This window comes from Dromiciops gliroides, chromosome 2, assembly GCF_019393635.1.
Source record: "Dromiciops gliroides isolate mDroGli1 chromosome 2, mDroGli1.pri, whole genome shotgun sequence".
NCBI classification, from domain to species: Eukaryota; Metazoa; Chordata; class Mammalia; order Microbiotheria; family Microbiotheriidae; genus Dromiciops; species Dromiciops gliroides.
Window position 1 is genome coordinate 682,166,229 of NC_057862.1, and position 23,873 is coordinate 682,190,101.

A 23,873-nucleotide genomic window follows, 5' to 3' on the forward strand; every position below is an offset into this window, starting at 1 on the left:
ATGCTGTATGGAGCTTGTTTTTCCATATCTGTTTATGTTGTATGTAGCTTGTTTTTCCATATCTGTTTGCTCATCGTCTCTCTCCCCTTAGACTGAGCTCTTTGAAGGAAGGGGTGGTCTTTTGCCTCTTTTTGTATTCCCATCACTTAGCACAGTGCCTGGCACATAGTAGGCACTTAATAAATGTTCTCTAACTGACTGACTGACCTTAAGTTCTTTGGACCTCAGTTTCTGATAAGGAAACTGAGGCCCAATGATCTAACCAAGGGTACAGAGGTGATCAGTGTCAGAGGCAAGATTTAAGCCTGCTCCTCTACATCCTGAGTCCTTTCCACTGTGCCACACTTCTTCAAGCCAAAGTGGAAGCTCTTACCACCTGATAGGCTTGTCTTAGTCTCAGTGTGACTTGACTCCCTCTCAAGAGGGGCCCAAATTTCTCTCCTAAGTCATCTTCTTATTCAAGGCTGTGTCCCTTGTCTTTAGTAAGCATGACAGTCTCGGTGGCCTTGGGCTTCCAGTAGGAAGGTCAAGCATTCGTCTCTACAGATAGCCTCTTGAGTTTGGGCTCTGGTCCAGGAGATGCTGGTCGAGTTCTCTGCAGGAGAGGCAGGAGATGAGATTCCAGAGTGAAGGGCATTTTTAGAACTAGAGGGTGTCCTGTGTGACCATCCTGGCTGTTTTCCCTCAGCGGCGGCCCCACCATTGTTTGTGGGCATGTTCAGCTGCTGGGGAAGAAACCGGAAATGTTTTGAGATAAGTCTGGCGCATGCCTCCCTTCTTTTGATGGGAAACCTTGAGCTTAAGAAATGTTTGTTGAAGGAAAATGGAGAGAGCCCTTTGGAGCAGAGTATGACTTAAGGGCTCTGGGTGTGTCCTCCACTGTCCACTCCCAACTCCCCCCCTTCCGTGTTTGCTTTGGAGGAGGACCTGATGATAGGAAAGGTGGTTAGGTAATGTCCAAGGATAGGTTGGGAATTTTTTTTTATTGCCCTAGAGATACTTGAGAGCAAATTCCACCCTTCCTTCCTACCTCTCCTTGTAAGAGGCTAGCCTCAGCTCTGCCCAGCAACACAGAACCAGAAAATCTCAGAGCTGAAAGGAAACTGGGCATCCTTCTGTAACCCAATTTGAGTCTGAACAAGAACCCATGAATCCCCTCTGCAACATGATGAGAATGAGATTCCTGCAGGAGATTTAATTTACTTCAACAAATTTCCATTATCAGTGGATTTTTTTTTATCAAAATAAGACTATTTCCAGAGAAACCCTTGACCTATCTGCATAGAACTATAGATTCAATAAGTTGAAGCTGATGAGGTTACTAAGTTACGAGAGTATAAACAGGGGAGGGGGCCCAAGACAAAGCCCTGAGGTTCAGTCACACTTAGGGTATATGGCACAGAGAATGACCTAGCATGGAGACCAAGCTTATAGGTGAGAAGGAGAACCAAGTGAGAACACTATCATGGTATTCCAGAGAAGAGTATCCAGGGGAGAAGGATCAACAAGGGAGATCAAGAGGGATGAGCATGGAGAAGAGATGAGTCACTGGGTGTTTTGGAGAGAGCATTTCCAGTTGAGTGATGACCGTGGGGGTAGGGGTGCAAAATGTTAGGAAGAGAGAGAGAGGAGGGGAAGTCAGGGTGCACTGATGTTTTCTTTTTTGTTTTTTTTAGTGAGGCAATTGGGGTTAAGTGACTTGCCCAGGGTCACATAGCTAGTAAGTGTTAAGTGTCTGAGGCCGGATTTGAACTCAGGTACTCCTGACTCCAGGGCCAGTGCTCTATCCACTGCGCCATCTAGCTGCCCCTCACTGATGGTTTTCTGAAGGAGTTCTGAAGAATAATCAGCAGGGAAGTTTGCCTTTGGTGACTTCCTTTTTAAAAGGAGGAGTCACAGAGACATGGGTGTGTTTGGAGATGATAGAGAAGAAACCAACAGAAAGGAAGAGATTGAAAAATGGGGTGGGGGCGGAGGAGAGAGGTGATTGTGGAGGGAATCTTCTGGAAATGTCCCCAGACTCCCAATCTGGTGTTCTTTTCACTAAATTTCAGGAAGGTTGTTGAGAAGCTGGGCTATGCCCTGTTCCAACAGGAGGGTGACTGAGATGGTGAAGGAACTCATAGACATGGTTTTGATGATTGATTGAACTAAGAATGCTTCAACTGAAGAAGAAATTTAGAGCTCACAAGATAACAGAATCTTATGTTATAGATGAGAAACTGAGGATCAGCAAGAGGAAGTGGCTCACCCACTGTCACACTGATAATAAGTAGTAGAGTCCAGTTTCCAACCCAGATTGTCTGACTCCAGAGAAGGGGAAGTTAGTGAATCAGTGCCCAGGTATCCCAACCCCTCATTAGAGTGCTCTTACTACTTCAACAACCTAGCTGAAGAGTCCCTTCCATCATGGAGACCTAATAAGTTAGCCTTTGCTCTGTTATGGTAGGGGGACCATGCCCGGGTTTAGAGTGGATCAATCTCATACTCATACATTAATCTCATAGGGTGACTAGGTGGCACACTGGATAGAGAGTCAGCCCTGGAGTCAGGAAGACTCCTCTTTTTGAATTCAAATCTGACCTCACTTACTAGCTGTATGACCCTGGGCAAGTCACTTAACTCTGTTTGCCTAAGTTTTCTCCAGCTGTAAAATGAGCTTGAGAAGGAAACGGCCAACCAGTCCAGTATTTTTGCCAAGAAAACCCCAACTGGGATCAAGAAGAGTCAGACACAACTGAAAAACCACTGGCATCTACCAGGGCACTAATATAATTGTTATATGTTAATCCCTTTCACATCGCAGCTTTCCCCATCATGGTTTTGATATATCTTGGGTTGGCATAAGAAATTAAATAGGAATATTTTGGGATTTTTGTGGAAGCTGAAGATGACACAGAAAAAATTTAGAAACTCAGAAATGCATAAAATATATGTATAGTATTATATAATATCAACATATTTTATTTTTTAAAACCCAAATTTTACAATAAGGTACTGTAAATGCCCCATAAAAGAAAAGAAAAATCAGACTTCTCTGCTATGAAGGGAGGGCCAAAATCTTTTACACAAATATTCCAAATCTCAGGGGCAAGCATCCCTAATAACTGTGATGTGGAAGGGATAACTGTATTTGAAATGGAAAGAGAAAAGTTAGGAGGATTCTAAGAACCAGCTTGATCTGGGGTGGGAAGGGGGGAGGTACACCAGTGGTCAGTTTCTTGAGAAAGGGTTTTCCTTTTTATAAAGCTCTAAATGGGTGCTGGAATCAGTCCTAAACAGTTTTCTATTTATTTATTTATTCATTCATTAATTTATTTATGTATTCACTTATTTATTTTATTTATTTTCCTAAACAGTTTTTAAAAGGGAATTCCTAACAGCACCTCTGACAGTTCTCTGCTGTGGTTTCAGCATGACTGTCATTGAGTATCTCCTCTGTGCCTCAGTTTCTCCCTCTGTGAAATTAAGGGATTGGACAGGTTGATCAGTAAGGCTCCTTTGAGCTCTGTGTCTGTGACTTGGTGTGCCCTGTGTCTTCTCTCCATCAGACTCATCACTCCCAGTGATCAGTCATCTCATCCAAGTTACATGAGTTCCCATACCTCATTGCTTACCCTCCTCATTGTTATGTTTTCACTTTTTAAGAACTTTTTCAATAACTCCTAGTAGTTTTAGAGATTCTTTTCTCTCCTGACGTCTCATCTCCCTTTCTTCCAGGCTGGACATCCTCGGTGCTGTGATGTTTAAAATCTAAATATGTGGTAGCCTTAAATTAGAAGCTTTAGCACCAGTCTTTGGGCATTAAGCATTTATTAAAGCATACTAGGTATTAGGAAAAAGAGAACACGTGTAGTTCAGAAAGTTAAGAAAAGGCCTATCTAGCCCAGAGTTCCAGCCTGGTCTGGTTCTTCCTCATGTCCTCTGCCAGGAGCCTGCTTCAATCACAAACTCCCCTCAAACTGAGTGTGGAAGCTTTTTATAGGTCTGGAGCAGAGGCAGTCCTTACACACTGCTTCAAGCTGATTGCTTAGTGTCATCCAAATCCATTGGTTCACTGGACCTGAAGGTGGTCTGGAGTTGAATTCAAAGTCCTTAGCTTCTGAGAGCTATACGTTCTTAAGGGCCAGCCAGGTGTGGTTACAATCTAATTAACTTGAAGTAGGTTAATCAGCAGTCAATCACTCTCACTTAATTCAATCAGTTTATATTAGATTAATATCCAGGTGGGCCTTTGAGTATCTGCCAACTCCCATTATTTTCTCAAATGCCCTCAAAGAAATTCTCCTTTGGCGGGATTTTAAGCCCCCTCCTCATCTTGATTACTTTTGTGTGTGTGTGTGGGAAATGAGGGTTAAGTGACTTGCCCAGGGTCACACAGCTAGTAAGTGTCAAGTGTCTGAGGTCAGATTTGAACTCAGGTCCTCCTGAATCCAGGCCGGTACTTTATCCATTGCGCCCCCTAGCTATCTCCTGATTACCTTCTTATGTACCTTTTTCAGGCGGAGTCTCTCCAGGGCGGGGCCCAGCTCTACCTGTTAGGAAGTTTTTTCCCTGAAGTCAGAATTTAACCTGAAATCTGCCTCCATGCTCTTCCCACCCATTTCCTTCCTCTTCTGCTGCCCCTTAGGATACTTAAAGATGGCTGCCATGTCTACTTCAAGTCTTCATCTCTTTTTGAGGCTAAACAACCCAATGTCCTTGAGCCATTCATTCCTCCTAAGGCCTGACTTCCAGGCCTTTCACCTTCTTAGCCCCTGTCCCGGACAAGCACCTGTTGGCCAATCTCCTTCCTAGAATGAGTCACCCATGACCGAACATGAGACTTCAAAGGAATGTTCCACAGGGGTGGTTGTCACCTTGCAACCTCCAAAGTCAGTTTCTATTTTAAAAGAGGGAGGAACCTTCCTTCGAGAGATTTCAGTAGATAGATGGTGTCAAGAGAACCAGCATATAACAGCTAGAGTTTGAGGTCTTTTCTTTCTGAAAAGTTGCCAAGAAAGTAGACTGAAGGACCAGGTCATAGTTCCACAGAGATCTAGAGGAGAAACATTGGCTGTTGGGTTTGCCCCTCGCAAACACTTAGTAAAGGCTGTTTTGTTCATTTCATGCAAAAAGAAAGCCACAGTGGCAAGAAGAGTGTGATTGATACAGGGGAACGGGACTGGTTTGGGAGGCAGAGAGCCGCTCTGCTGCTTTAAATATCTCGGGGACCTCACTCCGCCTTCTTGGGTCTCACCTCTGCCAAATGACTGGTTTGAAGCAGATTGCCTCTAAAGTGCCCCCCTGCTCTTGATCCATGGCCCTATGAACTTGGAGACCATCATGATTTGTTCTTTCTTTGGTGGTCACATTTCCAGCAGAATTAATCACCCTCAAACTTGATGTTTTTTTAAGCTGATGGTGGTCACTGGAAGCCCAGGTCTATATTCCCAGCAGTAATTTCATCAGTTAAAGAGATCCAAATTAGTTCTGGTTCATGACTAGGAAAAGAACATTCCTATGGAAACCTTCACCCAGTTTTTCAAATATTTCACTTGAGATGTGCAGGCCCACAAGGACCCCCTCCCTCTCATTCCCCCTTCCAATTCTGAAGTTAATGAGAGGGGAGATGTGACATGGTAATTACTGTGTAAAGAGAAAAGTGATGGTTGGATTCCCATTCCCTCCCCCTCCAGTCTGACTTTTCTTGACAGACTTTTTCATATGTGAATAAAACGAGCCCTGCAGAAGTCCTGGGTTCAGATCTCACTTCTGAGGATTGCCATCTGTTTGACTTTGGGCAGATTGTGTGACCTCCTTGGACCTTAGTTTCCTTGTCCATAAATGAGGGAGGGTGCACTGCAAAGCTTCTAAAACCCTTTGAGCTCCAGATCTGTGCTCCAGATACCTCTCACCTCTCCAGGCCCCCAGATGTATTCATCTGTCAAAATGAAGGGATTAAAAGAAATGGCTTCTATGGTCAATTCTCATCCAGATCTAGGAACCAATAATCTTGACCCTGGATAAGCCTGGCCCTTAGTTTCCTCATTTTCAAAATGACTAACTGTTCACTAAAGTTCCTTCTCTATCTAGATCTGTGATCCATCCCAGAGCCTCACTGGACTTTCTCAGAAGTACAGCCTATGATATCTTCCATGTCTCTGGGCATCCTCTTCCAATGGCCCCTTCTTGATGGAACCTCCCTGGAACGAACTCTCTAAATTAATTTCTTTAAAGTAAAGGGGACAATTGAGGCCTTCAGCTCATTTGTTGGGATTTCTGATGGCAGGGGGAAATTAAACAGAGTGGCCGCCCTCACCCTCCTTTTGGGGAGGACTTGGCACACAGGGCTGGCATGCATAGGTCTTCATTAAAGTGCCTTTGACAGGCTCTAATTTAATTGAAAGTAGGGAGGGAGGAACACAGGGCAAGAACAAAGCAGACATTGCCACATGTTCCCAAGGCTTCTTGAACCCATGTTTTGTATATTAAAGAGATCATTCTTATCTAATCACCTTGGAAGAAATGGAGCAGGGGGATTCATATTTGGGCACAATATGGATGAGGTCCCTTTCATCTCAAAGAATCTGGGGTTTGATGAATAAAAAGATTGCCCTTTCTTATCAGCTAGGAATCTCAGATGGCACAAAGTAGGCTGCAGCCTTGATTTTTTTTCCCCCCTTCCAAGACTTCCCAGGAAAACTTCAGCTTGACACCAAAACTGCCCAGCTTTAGTGGGGCTGAATAAGAAGTCCAGATGGGTCTCTGCTTATCAGAAACAAGCTTAAGAAAAAAACAACAAAAATCCTCTTTTGTACTTTCTGGAGCCTGATTGTTGGGCAAGATCGAAAAGGGAAATGATCTGGAATTAGTCACAGAATAGGTCCTCAGAGAACACTGAGTCCAGTTCTTACCCAAATGAGAACCATCTCTCCCACGTGCCTGCCAAGTGCCTGTTCAATTTTGCTCAAAGCTGTCCAGTGGGGGGGGGGTTCACATCTCCCAAGTGGGTTCTTTTCCTTAGGTTGGGTTGGAATCTGCCTCCATCCACTGCTGCTCTCTGGGATCAATCAAAACAAACCTCAATCTTCTTTCATATAAAAACATCTTATGTCCTTGAGGAAATGATTATGACTCTCTTTCCCCCCAAGTCTTATTTAAGTCAAGTACCTCAGTTCCTTCGAATGATCTTTACAAACTGTGAAGATATGGCCTCTCACCATCCTGGTCTCCTACTTCTAGATCAACTAGGACTAATAGGTGTCCTTCCCCAAATATGGCACCCAGAGCTAAAGAGAATCCCCCCAGATGTCAGTCAATCAGTCAGTGAGCATTGACCATGTGCCAGGCTGTGCTAAGCTCTAGGCATGCAAAGAAGGGCAGAACCTATCTACATTGAGGGAAAAGGAAACAAATTCAGAAAAATTCAGTTACACACAACTAATGGGTATCAGAGATTAGACTTGAGTCAGGGCATCCTGACCCAAGTCAAAGGTTCTGGTCCCTCCATCACTCTCCACAAAATGAAGGCTCCTTGTGGGCAAAGATTTACCTCACATGATGTCAAGCACACAGTAGGTGCTTGATAAATAAAGAATGAAAGAATTAGTGAATAGCGACACTTTTTCCAAGCCAAGGGTCAAGTGATTATTGTATGTTATGCATCCCAAATAGCCAAGAGGACTCAGCCCAAGTGGAAGAGGATGATATGAGTCTCTTAAGACCTTAGCACTGTACCCAGCACATAATAAGTACTATGTAAATGCTAGGTATTATTATTATGATGATATTTTTGTTTTGGCCCTCCATATTACACTGCTTACTAGTATTGAGCTTAGAGGCCACTGAAACCTCCAGATTTGTTTTTTGAGAAGCTACTAATTCTACTTTCCTCATCTTTACTTGTGAAAGGTTTTTGTTTTGTTTCTTTTTACAAATGTTATTGATGTTTGCCTTCCTTCTGAGAGTCATTTGTTAATGGACAAACTTTCTAGATTCCTCCTTAGAAGAGTCAGAGTTGTGGAAAGAGCCCTGGGCCTTCTATAAGGTTCTGCCTCTTATCCATGAAACTGGAGGTGTTTTCCCTGTGGGTCTTTTATACTCGCCCTGTGTTCTACAAGGCATTGATTCTATGCAAGGCTTCACTTAAGACAAGAGAGGCCATACTGGTAGAGGTGGGTAGAGTTATGCCTACAGAGCTGACTACTGACTCAGGAAAATCTGGCTTCAAACCTGCCTCTGGAACCCACCAGCTTTGTGACAGTGGACAAGTGGCACACCTTGGAGTACTCTTTGTCAGCCAAGAGTTTGATTTTTACTGATATTTGAGGCCCTGGGAATACAAAGACAAAAGAGAAACAATCCCACCACAGCTGGATCAGAGATTTCAATTTGGAGCAGTCTGGGACCTCAGAGGCTAGCTAATCTAATCTGCTGGTTTTACAATGAGGCCCAGGGGGATCCTTAGGGATCACCTGACCTTGTGCCCAAGGTCACATAGATAAAAAACACCAGGGGAAAGATTAACTCACACTTGCTAATCTTCATTGGCAGCAGCAATTTCTATATTAGGGAATCCCTCCATGGAAGAAATCACAGGTGTGGACCCCCCCTCCCCAGCCCTGAAAAGAATCAACTATGAAGTTCATGCTCAAAACTTGGATCTACAATTCACGAAAGAGAGAGGCAGCATATGAATGGTGGATAGGTAGATTAGTAGATAGATATAAATAGATAGACAGACAGAGATAGATAGACTGATTGATTGATTGATAGAGGTAATTGGTAAATAGAAAGATAGATGATACATAGGTAGATGATAGATATGTAGGTAGATGGATGGATGGATGTTATATGGAGATATGATCTATCAATAGATGTATAGATAGCTAGATATATAGATGAATAGAGGGAGGGAGGGAGGGAGAGAGACTTATGAAGCACTTATTTTGTACCCAGCACCGTGCTAAGTTCCGGGACAGTTCCTGCTCTCTCGGAACTTCCGTTCCAATGGGTGAAAACCATACACAAAAGGTAGTTGAAGAGCTGGAGAAGGGCAGGAGGCTGCTAGGGTGGGCACAAGGTGGGAGAGGAGCCCAAGAAGTCCAGGGAGTTAGGGGCTGGGTGGAGTTGGAAGGGAGCATGGCTGATATAGGTATGACCTCAAGGGGAAGTTCCCAAGATGTACTCAGTAACTGGAGCAGAATGCCATGCAGGTCAAAGAGTTGCCAGGTCACTGGCACAGGGAGCACAGTTCAGGGACCAGGAAGACCTGGATGCAAATCTTACTCCATACACTTAGTAACTGTGTGACCATATGTCAGTCATTTAAACTCTCTATGCCTCAGTTTCTCCATCTGCAAAATATGGAGGATGGACTCAGTGACCTCCTTGTAGCACTGAATCTCTAATCCAGTGATGTGCTGCTAACTCCCAAAAGCAGACATGTCATTGGTCCCAAGGAATACCAGGTCAGAGTGTGGATGTATCAACACAAACCAATCCCCATCACCAGAAAGGAGGTGGTGGTGGGGGGGAGCTCAGAATTCCTGCCCCGCTCCCTGAAGGACAGAATGGCGATAAAGACCATCTCTGCCTCCTTGCCCAGAGTGATGCCAGCCTGGGATCCTCCGAATGCCTTTTTCTTTTCCTTCCTGCAGAACAATAAGGTCACCCTCTTCCGCCAGCTGCAGCAAATGACCTACAGCCTGATTGAGTGGCGGTCTCAGATCCTGTCAGGAACCCTCCCCAAGGATGAGCTGGCCGAGCTCAAGAAGAAGGTCACAGCCAAGATTGATCATGGCAACAGGTAAGCCACGGCGGAACCCCTCGCCGTGGCCACATTTCTGCCTGGGACCCTTCTGGGAGGGTAGTTGACCTTATTAGTGGTGAGTGAATAAGGCTGACAGCCCCACTTCCTTATAAAGTAACAGAAACCCTATTCCTCCTCCCTTCTGTAAGGCCTTAGAGTATTTAACTCAACCACAACTTCCTGCTCTGTAAAATGGGGCAGTAACACAGGTACTTACTCCTTCCTGGAATGGTTGTAAGGAAAGCATCAGGCTAAGCCTCCAGAGGTTCTGAGGTCCCTAAAGATGCCCTTCGTGCCAGGCAGAGTGGGTCCCTTTGGGCCAGACACTGTGCTAAACTCTGGGGCCACAAAGAACAGCAAAGATAGCCCCTGAGGGGATGGATGGTAGAAGCCACCCAGCCCAACCTCTCCTGGTTTTATAGCTGAGAACTGAAAGCCTAGAGAGGGTGAGTGACTTCACTGAGTGCTGACGACACTCCTCTTACTTCCCATCCATGGATCTTTCCATTGGGCCATCCTGTCTGCATCCTGGGGAGTCCTCCCAGTTTTTTCTGAGTGATTACTAAGAGTCCTTTAAGGCTTCAGAAGCACTTTGTTATTATTTGCAAATCATTTGACACATTATCTCATTGGATGGGGGTCCAACAGTGATTATTATCCACATCTTGCAGATAAGGAAACTGAGGCACGGGGCAAGAAAGTAACTGATAGTTGCTGCCAAGCTGGTAGACCCCAGAACTTCTGTCTTATATTAATTTCTGTTCTCCCCACGTATGTAGTGACTGGCATAGTATCCACATCCATAAAGGAAAAAAAGAAATGAATGACAAGGAGAAATAGCAAAACTCTAATAACTGGAGGACCCGAGTGTTACCTTTCAAAGCTATAAAAGCTACTAAAAAATAAAGAGAAAGAAGTTAACGTCCAGAATAAAAATGTTTTCCTACTTCGATTAGTTAATTAATTTTTCAGTCTGTCCTCTCTCCCATGGACTGGTTAAAAGAAAAATGAAAATCCCTGCAGGTTGTAAACCTACATCTTTGGCTTTTCAAAATATCTCATTTCTTACTCTCTCTCCTTCAGAGTGGTAGCTACTCAATTTTGTGTGAACTGCACCGTGGCCCTTCTGTGTTTGAATTCTTTCTTTTTGGCTGCTCAAAGCTTTCTCTTTAACCTGGAAGCCTGGCTTTGGGTTCTAATGTTCCTAGGAGGTAAATGGTCGATTGCTTCTGCCTCTACTTGGCTTTCTGGTTCTGGGAGAGCTGGACATTTTCTTTCATGATTTTGTGAGATTGTTATCTTGGCTCCCCCTTTTTTTTTTTTTTGATTGTAGCTCTCAGGTAGTCTAGCAATTCTTAAATAATCCCTCTTTGATCCATTTGACTGTTGAGTTGTTATAATTGCTTCTATTTTTAATTTTGTTTCTTTGTTGTAATATTTTTCATGGCGTCAACAGTTTTGATCCGTTCTAAATTTCAGCGAGTCTGTTACTTGGGTAATGTTTTGTACAGTTTGTGTCAAATTATTAAATCTCTTCCCAAGTCTCTCCATAAAACTTGTATTTCTTTCTTTCTTTCTTTTTGAAGCAGTTGGGGTTAAGTGACTTGCCCAGGGTCACACAGCTAGTAAGTGTCAAGTGTCTGAGGCTAGATTTGAACTCAGGTCCTCCTGACTTCAGGGCTGGTGCTCTATCCACTGTGCCACCTAACTGCCCCAAAACTTGTATTTCTTATCTACTTCTTTACCTCTATTATATTCAGTTGATTTATTTTACCATTTTAATTCATTTTTAACTCGAATTTTTTTTTCAAATTCTTACTGATCTTACAGTCAACTGTTTTACTTTGGAGCTTTGCTGTTTGTACTTAGTGCCTTGGGCAGCTCTGGCCTCATAATAACTCTTTTCCTCTTATTTGCTTTTTCTATTAATTCTTCCAGTGATATGCTTTGAGTAACCCAGCATTGCTGTGGCCTAATTGTGAACTCTAGGGACTGATTCTAAGATTCTTGCTCCTCTTGGAGATGCTCATCTACAGAAGACTGTGTCCACCTTATGCTTTGAGTAAGTTGTAGCTCAAGGCTCTGAGCTCTTAGGCCCAATTAAGTCAATCATCCAGGCCCTGGACTGTGAGGCTCAGGTGAGGCTGTGTCCGAGATCAGCTCTAGGCATCACTACAGGTCTATCTCTGAGCTCTGGACAGTCAGTGCAGGCTCCTGATCTCTCTGGAAGATCCCTAGCTGTTACTTTGGACCCAGAGAAGAATCTACCTGAATAAAATTTTCAAAAAAACTAGATAGGGTAGATATCTGGTGATTACTATATGGGAATAAAAATGAGTATAGATATTTTTCAACTGTGCATGGCACCTTGGCAAAAATTGACCATACATTAAGGCAGAAAAATGTCATAAGCAAATATAGAAAAACAGAAGTATTAAATGCATTTTTTACTGGTCATAGAGTAATAAAAATGACTACAAAAGGCTATTAATGAAAAGAGTAAAAATTAACTGGAGACTATATAACTGAATCTTATTTCAGTATACTCTCTATAAGGCAGGATCAAACTTTACCAAATGTGCTGCTATTATTCTATAGTAGTATTTGGGGTTTTGGGGTTTTTTTTTGCAGGGCAGTGAGGGTTAAGTGACTTGCCCAAGGTCACACAGCTAGTAAGTGTCAAGTGTCTGAGGTCAGATTTGAACTCAGGTCCTCCTGAATCTAGGACTGGTGCTTTATCCACTGTGTCACCTAGCTGCCCTCTAGTATTTGTTCTTAAACCCGAGGATCCTATCTAGCAATTTGAAATATTATAAAAGTATTAATTTTATGCATGCCTTTTGCTTTTGTATCATAATTATTTTAGTATCTCCTCCCACAGACACACATACAGCATACAAATACATACACATCTACCCAGTGAACATTTCCTTGAAGGAAAGAAGGACAGACAAACAAAACCAATTCACAGGGTGACGATTTTTGACAGTGTATACAACCTTCCCCATTTCTCTTTTTTTTTTTTTTTAGTGAGGCAATTGGGGTTAAGTGACTTGCCCAGGGTCACACAGCTAGTAAGTGTTAAGTGTCTGAGGCCAGATTTGAACTCAGGTCCTCCTGACTTCAGGGCCGGTACTCTATCCATTGCGCCACCTAGCTGCCCCTTTGTTTGACTTTTAAAGCCCTTCACAACAACCTTTCCGACCTTGTTATCCAATATTCCCTGTCCAACACTCTCCCATCTGGCCAAATGTCTCTTCTCTGTAGTCTTCACTGATGGTAGGCATCTCCCATCTCTGTGACTTTGCCCATGCTGTCCCCATGCCTTGGATACACTCTCTCCTCACCTCAGCCTCATAGACTCCCCCTTCAAGACTAAGCCTGCGGGGGCAGCTAGGTGGCGTAGTGGATAAAGCACCAGCCCTGGATTTAGGAGGACCTGAGTTCAAATCTGATCTCAGACACTTGACACTTACTAGCTGTGTGACCCTGAGCAAGTCACTTAACCCCCATTGCCCTGCAAAAAACAAAAACAAACAAACAAAAAAGACTAAGCCTGCCCCCACCCCCTTCCTTGTAGTTAGCCTGTATATACCTATACATGTATTATGTATGTATGTAGCATATGCATATATACACAGTGCATACATGCTGCCTTCCAGATAGATTATATTGGGAATTTGAGAGGTCTTGTTTCTGTGTCCCCCGTGGCTAGCCCAGAATGGATATTTAACAAGTGGTTGTTGGTTGGTTGATCGCTGTTACCTCTCTGTCCCTCACTCCTAGACTGTCTCGAACTTCATTGACAAAATGATTTTCCTAGAGTGTCAGTCTGACTCTGTCACCCCAACACTATTAATAAAGTCCACTACTTCCCTACAACTTCTGGGATAAAATAGAATCCATCTGGGCATTGAATGCTCTTCCCAACCTGACATTTACCAGTTCCTCCCCTCCATACCTCTTTCTTCCCTCCACAGTGGCCTGCTTGCACACAAGTCTCCATCTCTCATCTCTATCCATTTGTATTGACCACCGGCCATGCCCAGGATGCACTCCCTCCTCACTTCTTTCTCTTAGAGTCTCTCTTGCCTTAAAACTTCACCTCAGGTGCCAACTCCTCTGCTGTGCAGAGCTCCTAATTATCTCTCCTCCCCAGAGATCTTGTCTTTATTTCACATATTTTTAGGTACATGTGTTGTGCCCCACCATGGAATGTAAGCTTCTGGAGACCAGGGACTATCTAATTTTTGTCTTTTTATCTCCAGCACAGTGCGCGGCAGATAGAAGATGCCTAATCCATGCCTTTTGACCGATTAAGTGATTAAATAAATAGGGCCCCATTTGTTTTCAAATCCTTTGTGTTCTCTCGTATGTTTTTTCTTTCCTCAATGAGCCAGCTTTGTCCCCATTGTCCATCTTGGTGCTGTGGAAAGAGCATTGAACACAGGAGCAGAAGTGACCTGGAGTCAAATCTTGATTCTTGTACTTATCAACCGTGTTCTCTTAAGCACTTCACTTCTCTGAGACTCAGTTTCCTTATCTGTAAAGTGGATCTCTGACTCAGTGACCTCTAGTGCTCCATCCATGTCAAAAATCTATGCTGCTGTGATCCTTCTTCACTGAGTTATTGGGAGACCCAAAGGAATTCACATATGAGGAGGCTTTTACATACAAAAGAAGGCTCCCGGAAGGCCTGGAAGGATATTTTTTCACCCATTACTGAAGACTTTCGAGATGCCTGACGTATAATTCCAGGTTTCTGAGGCCATTCTGGCCCTGCCCATGACCAGCCCCATCTCCTTGGGCTTTTGACCACAGAGGGCCCGAGAACCTTGGCATCCTTCTCCCCGGCTTCCCTCCAGCCTGTGCCTGCCTGCCCTGGCCAGCCCTTGGATGCCAGTCAGGAAACGAAACTGCCCCGTCACCATGCCAGGGATCAGGCCTTCTGTGCAGCCAAGCCTCGCCATCGTGGGTTTGAGCAGAAATCAGGTGGCCTGTGGGGCCGGCTGACTCAGAGCAAAACCTGCCAAACCTCCTCTGGCTTCAAATAAATTAATGAAGATGCTTGGGCTCAGGAGGAGGCAAGCAAGAGGGTTTGTTTTCCAGCCTCGTTTTCCTTTCCTTCTGTTTGTCATCCATGTTTCCAATAGCCGGGGACCAGTGTATGGGAGGAGGCGGCTGAATTCTGGGGTCCTCTTTGTTCTCCCAGTCCCCAGGCTGCTGCAAGGAGTGGAACACATGATTGAACATCCCTACGGCCCTCATTTTTGGAAGGGGACATAGAACGCTCTCTAGGGTTATAAGGTGGTTTGCTTGGTTTGTGAAACCAAGATGATCTTTGTAGGCCAAAGCTTAAAAAAAAAAAAAAAAGGTGGGCCTGCTCATTGGCTGATCTTTGGAATTATCCTGAGAAGGGAATCATGTTTTGTAAGGTAATTATTAAGCATTTGAGCAGCAATTACATTTTAATCCTTAGAAAGATCTGTAATTGGTGTGAGCTCTCTACCAACATAGAGAGTCATGTCCCCAGATCCTTGTAGGTGGTCTCTTAGGAGGGCAATTATTATGATTTTGTAAGTTATCTCAATAAGGATACCACTCACTGGTATTTCTATTGGATGTCAATAGCTCTTGACATATGCTTGGTGCTTTAAAATTGTGAAATAACCCAGTAAGGAAGGATCAGAAGAGATAGCTAGAAGAGGCCATGGACTCTGAGCCCCTTATTTTATGGGGGGAGGAAACAGAGGCCCACTTGACCTGCCTAGTAAATTACTAAGGTAGGATTGGAATCCATGCTGTCTTCATTCCAAACTTGCAACTTTGTTCGCTATTCCCTTGGAGACTGGGCAAAACAGGTATTATCTCCATATGTGAAGGAGGATCTGAACCCAGGTCTTTCCAGCTCAGGCTCCAGGGCTCTAACCTATATTGTCATAGTTGCTGTTGGTGGTGATGAGTCATTTCCTGAGGCCAGATTTGAACTCTTGAAGAGGATTCTTCCTTATTCCCTACTTGCCTCAGTTCCTCATCTGTTAAATGGGGACACACTGGAGAAGGAAATGGCAAACACCCCTGCAGTATCTCTGCCAGAAAACCCCACGGACGGTCCACGTCAGACACAACTGAACAATTGAACAACAATAACAACAACGATGTGCCTGGGCTCAAGTCTTTCTCCACTCCATTGTGTCCACCACTAAATGGTAAAAGTGATCTTCCTTGACTGCAGATCTAATCCTGCCACTCCTTTACTGACTCAATTCCAATGGCTCCCTATTAGCTTTGGGATTAAATATTATTTTAATCTCCCATCTTTTTTTTTAATTGTGGGTTTCGTGTAAGGTATGAAAGGCCGTGTCTTTCAAAGCACAAACTGAAGCAAGGAGAAATAAAAGCCCTTTGCCCAAAGTCTAGCAGAAAATGTGTGGAAGGACTGGGAGCACACTTTGAGGTTCCTTACTGAGTCAGGACTCCGCCCCTTCTGGTTGAGTGACGGCCACAAGGCTGGCTATCATGGATTCATCTGAACAGATATCCCTTTTTTGAAGGGTCTTTCTCATGCAGGAACATCTGACCACACCAATTCTCCCTCTATCTCTTTCTAGAATGCTTGGGCTTGACCTTGTGGTACGAGATGACAATGGAAACATCTTGGACCCTGATATGACCAGCACGATTGCCCTGTTCAGGGCCCATGAAGTGGCCTCCCAGCGGATTGAAGAAAGGATCCAAGAAGAAAAGGTACATCCCCTGAGAAGGGGAGGGGGCTCTACCCTCCTTGGGCTCCTCCTCTGCATGTCAACTGTTGGTTCCAAAGATGGTCAAGAAAAGACCATTCACAGCATCTGCATCTTGAGCGGCTCAGTAGGACACAACTACAGATAACAAAATCATAGGTCCTATTATTGGATATTGGATCAGTAAATTAAAGGGGTGTGTGTGTGTGTATGTGTGTGTGATAATTACAAGCAGCCTTTATACAGATCTTAAAAGAAAAGCCTTTACATATATTATCTCATTTCATTCTCACAACAATCATGCGAAGTAGGTGCCGTGGTCACCCCTGTTTTACAGATGGGGAAACTGAGGCTGACAAACACCTGTCCACTATTTGCTAAGGAAGTGGGAGAAACAGGCATCCTTTTCCCCTTTTTCAAGAGGAGTTCAGTCACCCAGCTAAGAAGTATCTGGGGAAGGATTTGAACCCAAGCCTTCCTTCCTAGACTCATCTTCTCTCTTTTCTTCTGCTCTCAGTCCATCCTTCAGAATCTGGACTTGCGGGGTCAGTCAATCTTCAACACAATGCACACATACTGCCTCTATGTCAACTTCAAGAACTTTGTCTGCAATATTGGGGAGGACGCTGAGCTGCTTATGGCCCTCTACGACCCAGATCAGTCCAGATTCATCAGGTAACTTGAGTGTCTGAAGCCCCTTCTAAAGCACCCTGCACACCACGCCAAAATCCAATGGGCTTACTCCGACTTCTTCCTGAGGGAAACTTGAAAAGTAATTCTAGATAAAAGAACAGTGGTTTGGACAACAAATGGCTAGGCCCCCACACTGATTATTACTAAATTATAGGAAGGAAGCAAGGAAGGGGGGAAGGAAGGAAGGAAGGAAGGAAGGAAGGAAGGAAGGAAGGAAGGAAGGAAGGAAGGAAGGAAGGAAGGAAGGAAGGAAGGAAGGAAGGAAGGAAGGAAAGAAGAGAGGGAGGGAAGGAAGGAAGGAAGAGAGGGAGGGAAGGAAGGAAGGAAGAGAGGGAGGGAAGGAAGGAAGGAAGGAAGGAAGGAGGGAGGGAGGGAGTTCTTACAGTCTAATGAGGGAAGACCACACCCAAGAGCAGGGGCAGATGGTTTTGAAATCCAGAAAATGAGGAAGGGGCCAGAGAGGGAACTGATGTGTGGCAGGCCTGGCCCATTCCATAAGATGGAGACCCCAAAAGGAACTCCCAAATGGGGAAAAGGGCTAGGTCTTGCAGGGAGCTATTTCCAGCTGAAAAAACCACAAGGATGGCTAGATCTTCCAGGATTGGGCAGCAGCAGAGATGTGGTTCTGAAATCCAGAAAATCAGAAACAGGGCCCAGAGGGAAAAGCTTTTGTTAAAGTCCTATGTAGGGGCAGCGAGGTGACACAACGGATAAACCACTGGCCCTGAATTCAGGAGGACCTGAGTCCAAATCCAGCCTCAGATATGTGACACTTACTAGCTGTGTGACCCTGGGCAAGTCACTTAACTCTCATTGTCCCACAAAAAAAAAATAAAAAGTCCTATGTGCCCAGCACTGTGTTAAGCCCTGAGAATACTACTGCTATTGCTATTACAATGACTACTACTACAAATAGTAACAGTAGTAGTAGTAGTAGTAGTAGTAGTAGTAATAAAATAGCCAACATTATAAAGTTTAAGGTTTATAATATTCTTTCCATACATTATCTCATCTGATCCTCCCAGTCACCCTGGGAGGTAGGTCCTATTATTGTCTCCACTTTACAGATGACAAAACTGAGCCAAACAGAGGTTAGGTGACTTGCCCAAGGTCACACAGCTAGTACATATCTGAGGGCAGGTTTGAACCCAGGATTTCGTGACTTCTTTGGTCTCACACTCAATTTCCTGTGCCTTGCTTTCTTACAAAGACAAGTGAAACAGCCCCTGCCTTCAAGAAGCATATATTCTCTGAGGGACTAGGGAAATAAGGAAGGGTGACATGGTTATTTTTCCTGCTCCCCCTCCCGAGCTACCAATCCCCCTCCCCTTCCAGCCCACACAGTTTGGACCCTCCCAGATATTTCCCTGATGACAAGTCTTTTATTCCTCTGTTTAACATCGCCAGCGAGAACTACCTGATCCGGTGGGGCAGCAACGGAATGCCGAAAGAGATAGAGAAGCTGAATAACCTTCAGGCTGTCTTTACTGTGAGTCCCCCCCAGATTTCTTGGGTTTCCCCCTTTGTTATGTTTTCATTGGGTTCCATGTATTCCCACGGTGGGAATGACAGGCCTCCTGGGAGACTTTTGCCCAGATCCTCCCATCACTTCACTATGTGGCATCCCCCTGATGGACCACTTGATTTCTCTCCTTCCTCCCTTTCCCAATTTATTTACTTAGTTTTCATTTATTCACTTATTTGGGAGGCAATTGGGGGATGACTTGTCCAGGGATCATACAAGCTAGGCCAGATTTGAACTCAGGTCCTCCTGACTTCAGGTCTGGTGCTCTATCCACTGCCCTACCTAGCTGCTTTTCATTCATTTATTTTTGAGTTGGAGAAAGGTTTAAGTTTCACATTTTCTTCTTTTGAAAATAGTTATTATTGCTATTTGTTTTTGTATCAATCATTTCTGAATATTCCCCTTATTCAGTCAACCATTCAATCAATAAACTTTTTTTAAAGCACTTACTATGTGCAGGGAACTGTACTAAGCATTGGGGGTGTAGAAAGAAGCAAAAGACAGTGCCTGCCCTCAAGGACCTTACAATCTAGCGGGAGAGATAACATGCAAACAAATATGTACAAACAAGCTCATTGTAGAATAAGTAGGAAATAATTAACATTGGGAAGGCGCTGGAATTGAGGGGTTGGGGGAAGCTTCTTGTAGAGGGGATTTTGGTCAGGGCTTCCAGGAAGTCAGGGAGATCAGTAGTTGTAATAGGGGAGGAGAACATTCCAAGCATGGGAGACGGCCAGAGAAAATACCTGGGGCTGAGAGATGGGTTTGGGGCACAGCCAGGAGAATGGTGTCACTGGATCCAAGAATATGTACTGAGGAGTGAGGTATAAGAAGACCTGAAAGGCAGGAGGGGGCTGGGTCATGGAGGGCTTTGAAAGCCAAACAGAGTATTTTGTGTTGGATCCCAGAGGCCATAGGGAGCCACTGCAGTGTATTGAGTAGGGAAGGACATCACGGTTGGACCTGTGCTTTAGAAAGGGATATTAGAGGCTGAACAGAGGATAGACTGGAGTGGGGAGAGACCAGAGGCAGGCATACCCCTCAGCAAGCTATTGTAGTAAGCCAGGTGTGACATGACGAGTGTAGCAGACCCAGTGTGCCTTCATTTGTAATAAAAAAAAGTCAAGCAAAACTATCCACTTGATAGATAGTGTGTATGTAGTGTTACATCCCTGTGGTCTCCTACCTCTCTAGCTCCTGGACACCAGTGGGGTTCACTGGCTGTGTACTTTACTACACGGCTGACCCTTCTGTTTTTAGTCTCAACTCAAGAGACTCCTGGAGATATGTCCCTTAAAATTTAAAGTAGGAATGGAGAGGGAAGAAGCATGAGCAGTGAGCACCTGCCTAGGCCTTTGTACTGGGCTTCTCTGAAACCCCCTTTTCTTTCTTCACATCCAGATCAAGTTGGTTTGTATTGGGTTCAGACCCTCCAGGAAATGAATGCTGACACTCTCAACCCGGGTCTACCTTTGGTGATCTGTATTTGTCCTTCAGGTTACTTACTTAATGTAGAATATTAAGAAACAGCCCATCTTTGGCTTCGAGCTTTGCAAATCTCCTGATTTATAAGCATCCTGTTAGCAGGTGATATCAGCCTGATTGTCCCCATTTTACTGATGAGAAGCCTAAGTCTCAGAGACAGAAATGGCATGCTCAGGGTCACACAGCTCCTCCAAGTATTTGAGGGAGAGGGAGGGACCTGGCCTGTGGTGCCTCTGGTAAGGGGAACTATTTCTACCCACTCAGCTTCTCGGAAGCTTAGACTCTTCTGGAGTTTCCTCAGGCCCCAAGGAATTATGACTTATCTATAATCACACAGCTATTATGGGTCTTAGACAGGATTTGAACCCGGGTCTTCTGGCTTTGGGGTCAACTCTCTATCCATTAGGCCACACTGCCTCCAGTGTTGGAGTCAAGCTCACCTTGCCCAACTCCTGTACCCCCCTATTCTTCTTCAAGGCCCACTCGGGGGTCATAGAGATGAGAGCACGCTTTACCCCTGCACCCTGGTGCTTTGTGCCAACTACGAGGAGTGACTCATCTCCATTTAGAGTCTTGGAGAATGTTCTGAAGCTTAGTCACATTAAAGACCTTTATTCACCATAATAAATAATAGGGAGATCCAGGATCCGAACCTAGAATTTCTGCTTCCAAGGCCAAGTTGCCTTCTTGTGCTTAAAAAATAAAACTAGGGGGCAGCTAGGTGGTGCAGTGGATAAACCACCGGCCCTGGATTCAGGAGGACCTGATTTCAAATCCATTTTCATTTGACCCTGGTCAAGTCACTTAACCCCCATTGCCCTGCAAAAAATAAAATAAAGTAAAATAAGATAAAATAAAACTAAAACCAAGCCAGGTAAAATAATGAGGGGAGAATGCCTCAGGGTGGCTGTGACATACGTCCCTTGCTGAGGGGGCACCTTTGGGCCCCTGTGATGGGCCGGTGGGCATCCTGATAACTGCATCTCCCTAGACTCGGGTTTCCTCAGATTAAGGAGGATCAGTTGTTTTGCCTTCTGGTGATATTTGTTTTGTGAATTGGCATAGTAAAGAGAAGTAGTAATGAGTAGGGGTGGGGATTCTTCTTATTCCTGTGTACAAAGCTCTCCATTCTCGAATTCTTGGGTATGTGTGGGGAGGAGTGGGAGAGGAAGAAGCCATTCATTTCAGTTCAGCAGCAGAGGCAGCCACGTACCATGGAGAGAGACAGCGTCCAAAGCGAGAACATGAGCGAAGGAACCCAGTTCTGGAGCTGGAAGGGGCCTCAGAGGGTCTCTGGTACATCTCAAGGAGGCCGAGAGGCTTTCACAGGTTCACAGCTCCGGATCCTGAAGGGACCTTGGGGAGCATGGAGTCCATCCCCCTCAATAAACAGATGAGGAAAATGAGGGCTAGGGAAATGAGATGAGCACATGATTGCTGTGCTCCTTAGCAGGGTCCTTGGGGGAGAGGAAGGAACAGAACAGAAAGCAGAGCTTTCTGGACACCCCCGCCCCTCCTGCCCTGACACAGCTGTCCTCTGTCCCCCCAGGATCTCAGCAGCAGCGACCTCATCCGGCCCAAGATCAGCCTCGTGTGCCAGATCATCCGTGTGGGCCACATGGAGCTGAAGGAGGGAAAGAAGCATACCTGTGGCCTCCGGAGGCCTTTTGGGGTGGCAGGTATGAAGATGGGTGCTGGGAGGAGGAGACAGAAGTGGCTGAAACTGCCCGAGGTCTAGGTGACTGCTCTTTACACAACCTAAGATCAAGGTGCTGGATGAATCCTTTCTACCTAGTAATCACTGAATGAATGCATGTTAATGGTTTAACTCTTCAATTATCTAGTGCCTTGATCTTAGTTAATATAAATAATAGTCAGCTGGACTTTGGGTAGGTCAACCCAACTCTCTGAACTCAATTTCCTCACCTGGAATCAATCACTAGAAGTCTTCAATGAGCATTGATTGTTTCAAAATCACACACACACACACACACACACACACACACACACACACACACACATACACACACACAGTCTTGAAATGCTATACACATGCTCCCATACATGGAAACACACGTGCATGCACACATGAAAATACATGCAGATATATTTGCAGAAACACATGCATATATGTCATGGAAATATATGTACACACCTGTGTATATGGAAATCTATATGCATGTGCATAAGTCATGTGTGTGGTATGTGTATAAATTAGACACACACATGTTCTATTTAGGAGATTTTCAACACATTTCTACACTTTAAGAAGCTCTGATTTCATCAATGTCGGCATCAGATTTTGCTGATCAGAGAACACTCTGATTTCATTAATCAACTCTCATTGATGATAGATTTCTCTATGGATACAGCTCCCAGGTGCATTATTTCTTATGGCTTATAAGATGAGATGCTATATCCAAAAGCCACCTCACCTGGCACCCACCTCACATTGATGAGGATTTCCAAACTTAGCTCTCCTAGAACTTTAGGGACAGATGCTGCTCCATTGTCCTAGTCACGCACAGATCCAGCCACAAGCGCTTGTTCCCATTGTTCATTGTGATCAGGCATCTGGACTCACACAAGCATTCCGCGAGAGCACACGCTGGTGGGAGATGGAGTGAATGCGTCAGGATGTCTGCAGTCTGCTGCGGAGTAAGATTAGGCTGCCAAGAAAATGGCGGTGTCATGGTGGGGGCATTCAGTATGGCCCCTGAAAAGCCCTCTGTGTAAAATTGTGTTTGCGCTTACTGGCTACGGGACCTTCTCTCACTCTTCTATTTCCAATCTCGCCACGGCCTCTTTTACCTGGGTGACCTTGGACAAGACACTTCGCTTCCCTGGGCCTCGATTTCCTCATCTGTAAGATCAAGGCTGTTGGACTCGAGGGCTTTTGAAGTTCCTTCCAGCTCTAAGTCTACCGTGAGATCTTGTTGAGGAGTGTACGGGGGAGGCGACCGCCGAGCTCCCTTTGTGGAGCATCATAGTGTGAGAAGCAGAGAGTCTAGTCCATAGAGATGACCTCAGAGGAAGGCACTTTGGGTTTCGGTCCTGCTTGTGACACGTAGCGTCTTTGGGACCCTGGGCCAAGCATCTCTAAGGCTCTACATCGCTGATCAGGGTCGATTTGTGTTGTCAGAGGGAGCTCCTTATACTAATGGAATCAGAGGTCAAGACCAAGATACGTTTCCCTTCCATTTCAATTATTCTATGACTCTGTGAAGCTCCACCCAACTTCTGATACCAAGTCATTGAAAGGTTTGCACTTCTAGCATCATTGATAACGATGATAGTATGTGGTATCACTTTAAAGTTTGCTTTATAAATAACTCATTTTATCCTAACAATCCCAAGAGGTTAGGTGTTATCCCCATTTTAGAGATGAGGAAAATGAGGCAAATAAAGTTAATTGACTTGTCCAGGATCATATAGCTAGTAAGTATCTGAAGTCAGATTTGAACTCGGATCTTCCTGATTCCTGGTTCAGTATTCTGTACACCACAACACCCAGCTGCTTCTCTGAAGCAGTGACCAAGGGCTTGGCCCATCCTTGACTGTGTAATATGGCTAGAAATCCCATTACTAATGAAAGAAGAGGAAAATACTTGAAGCCAAGTATCTTTCCTTTCCG

The 23,873-nt window shown here is 44.6% G+C and overlaps 1 protein-coding gene across 1 annotated transcript in view; it reads left to right on the top strand.

Annotated features, from left to right (window-relative positions):
* DOCK5 (dedicator of cytokinesis 5) overlaps nt 1-23,873 on the top strand; it is a 230,297-nt gene that overhangs the window by 92,356 nt on the left and 114,068 nt on the right. The window contains exons 6-10 of the mRNA XM_043988287.1: nt 9,642-9,790; nt 16,405-16,540; nt 17,054-17,211; nt 18,637-18,718; nt 21,789-21,918. Of these exons, the coding sequence (XP_043844222.1) occupies nt 9,642-9,790; nt 16,405-16,540; nt 17,054-17,211; nt 18,637-18,718; nt 21,789-21,918 (655 nt within the window). The remainder of the gene's footprint in view (nt 1-9,641; nt 9,791-16,404; nt 16,541-17,053; nt 17,212-18,636; nt 18,719-21,788; nt 21,919-23,873) is intronic.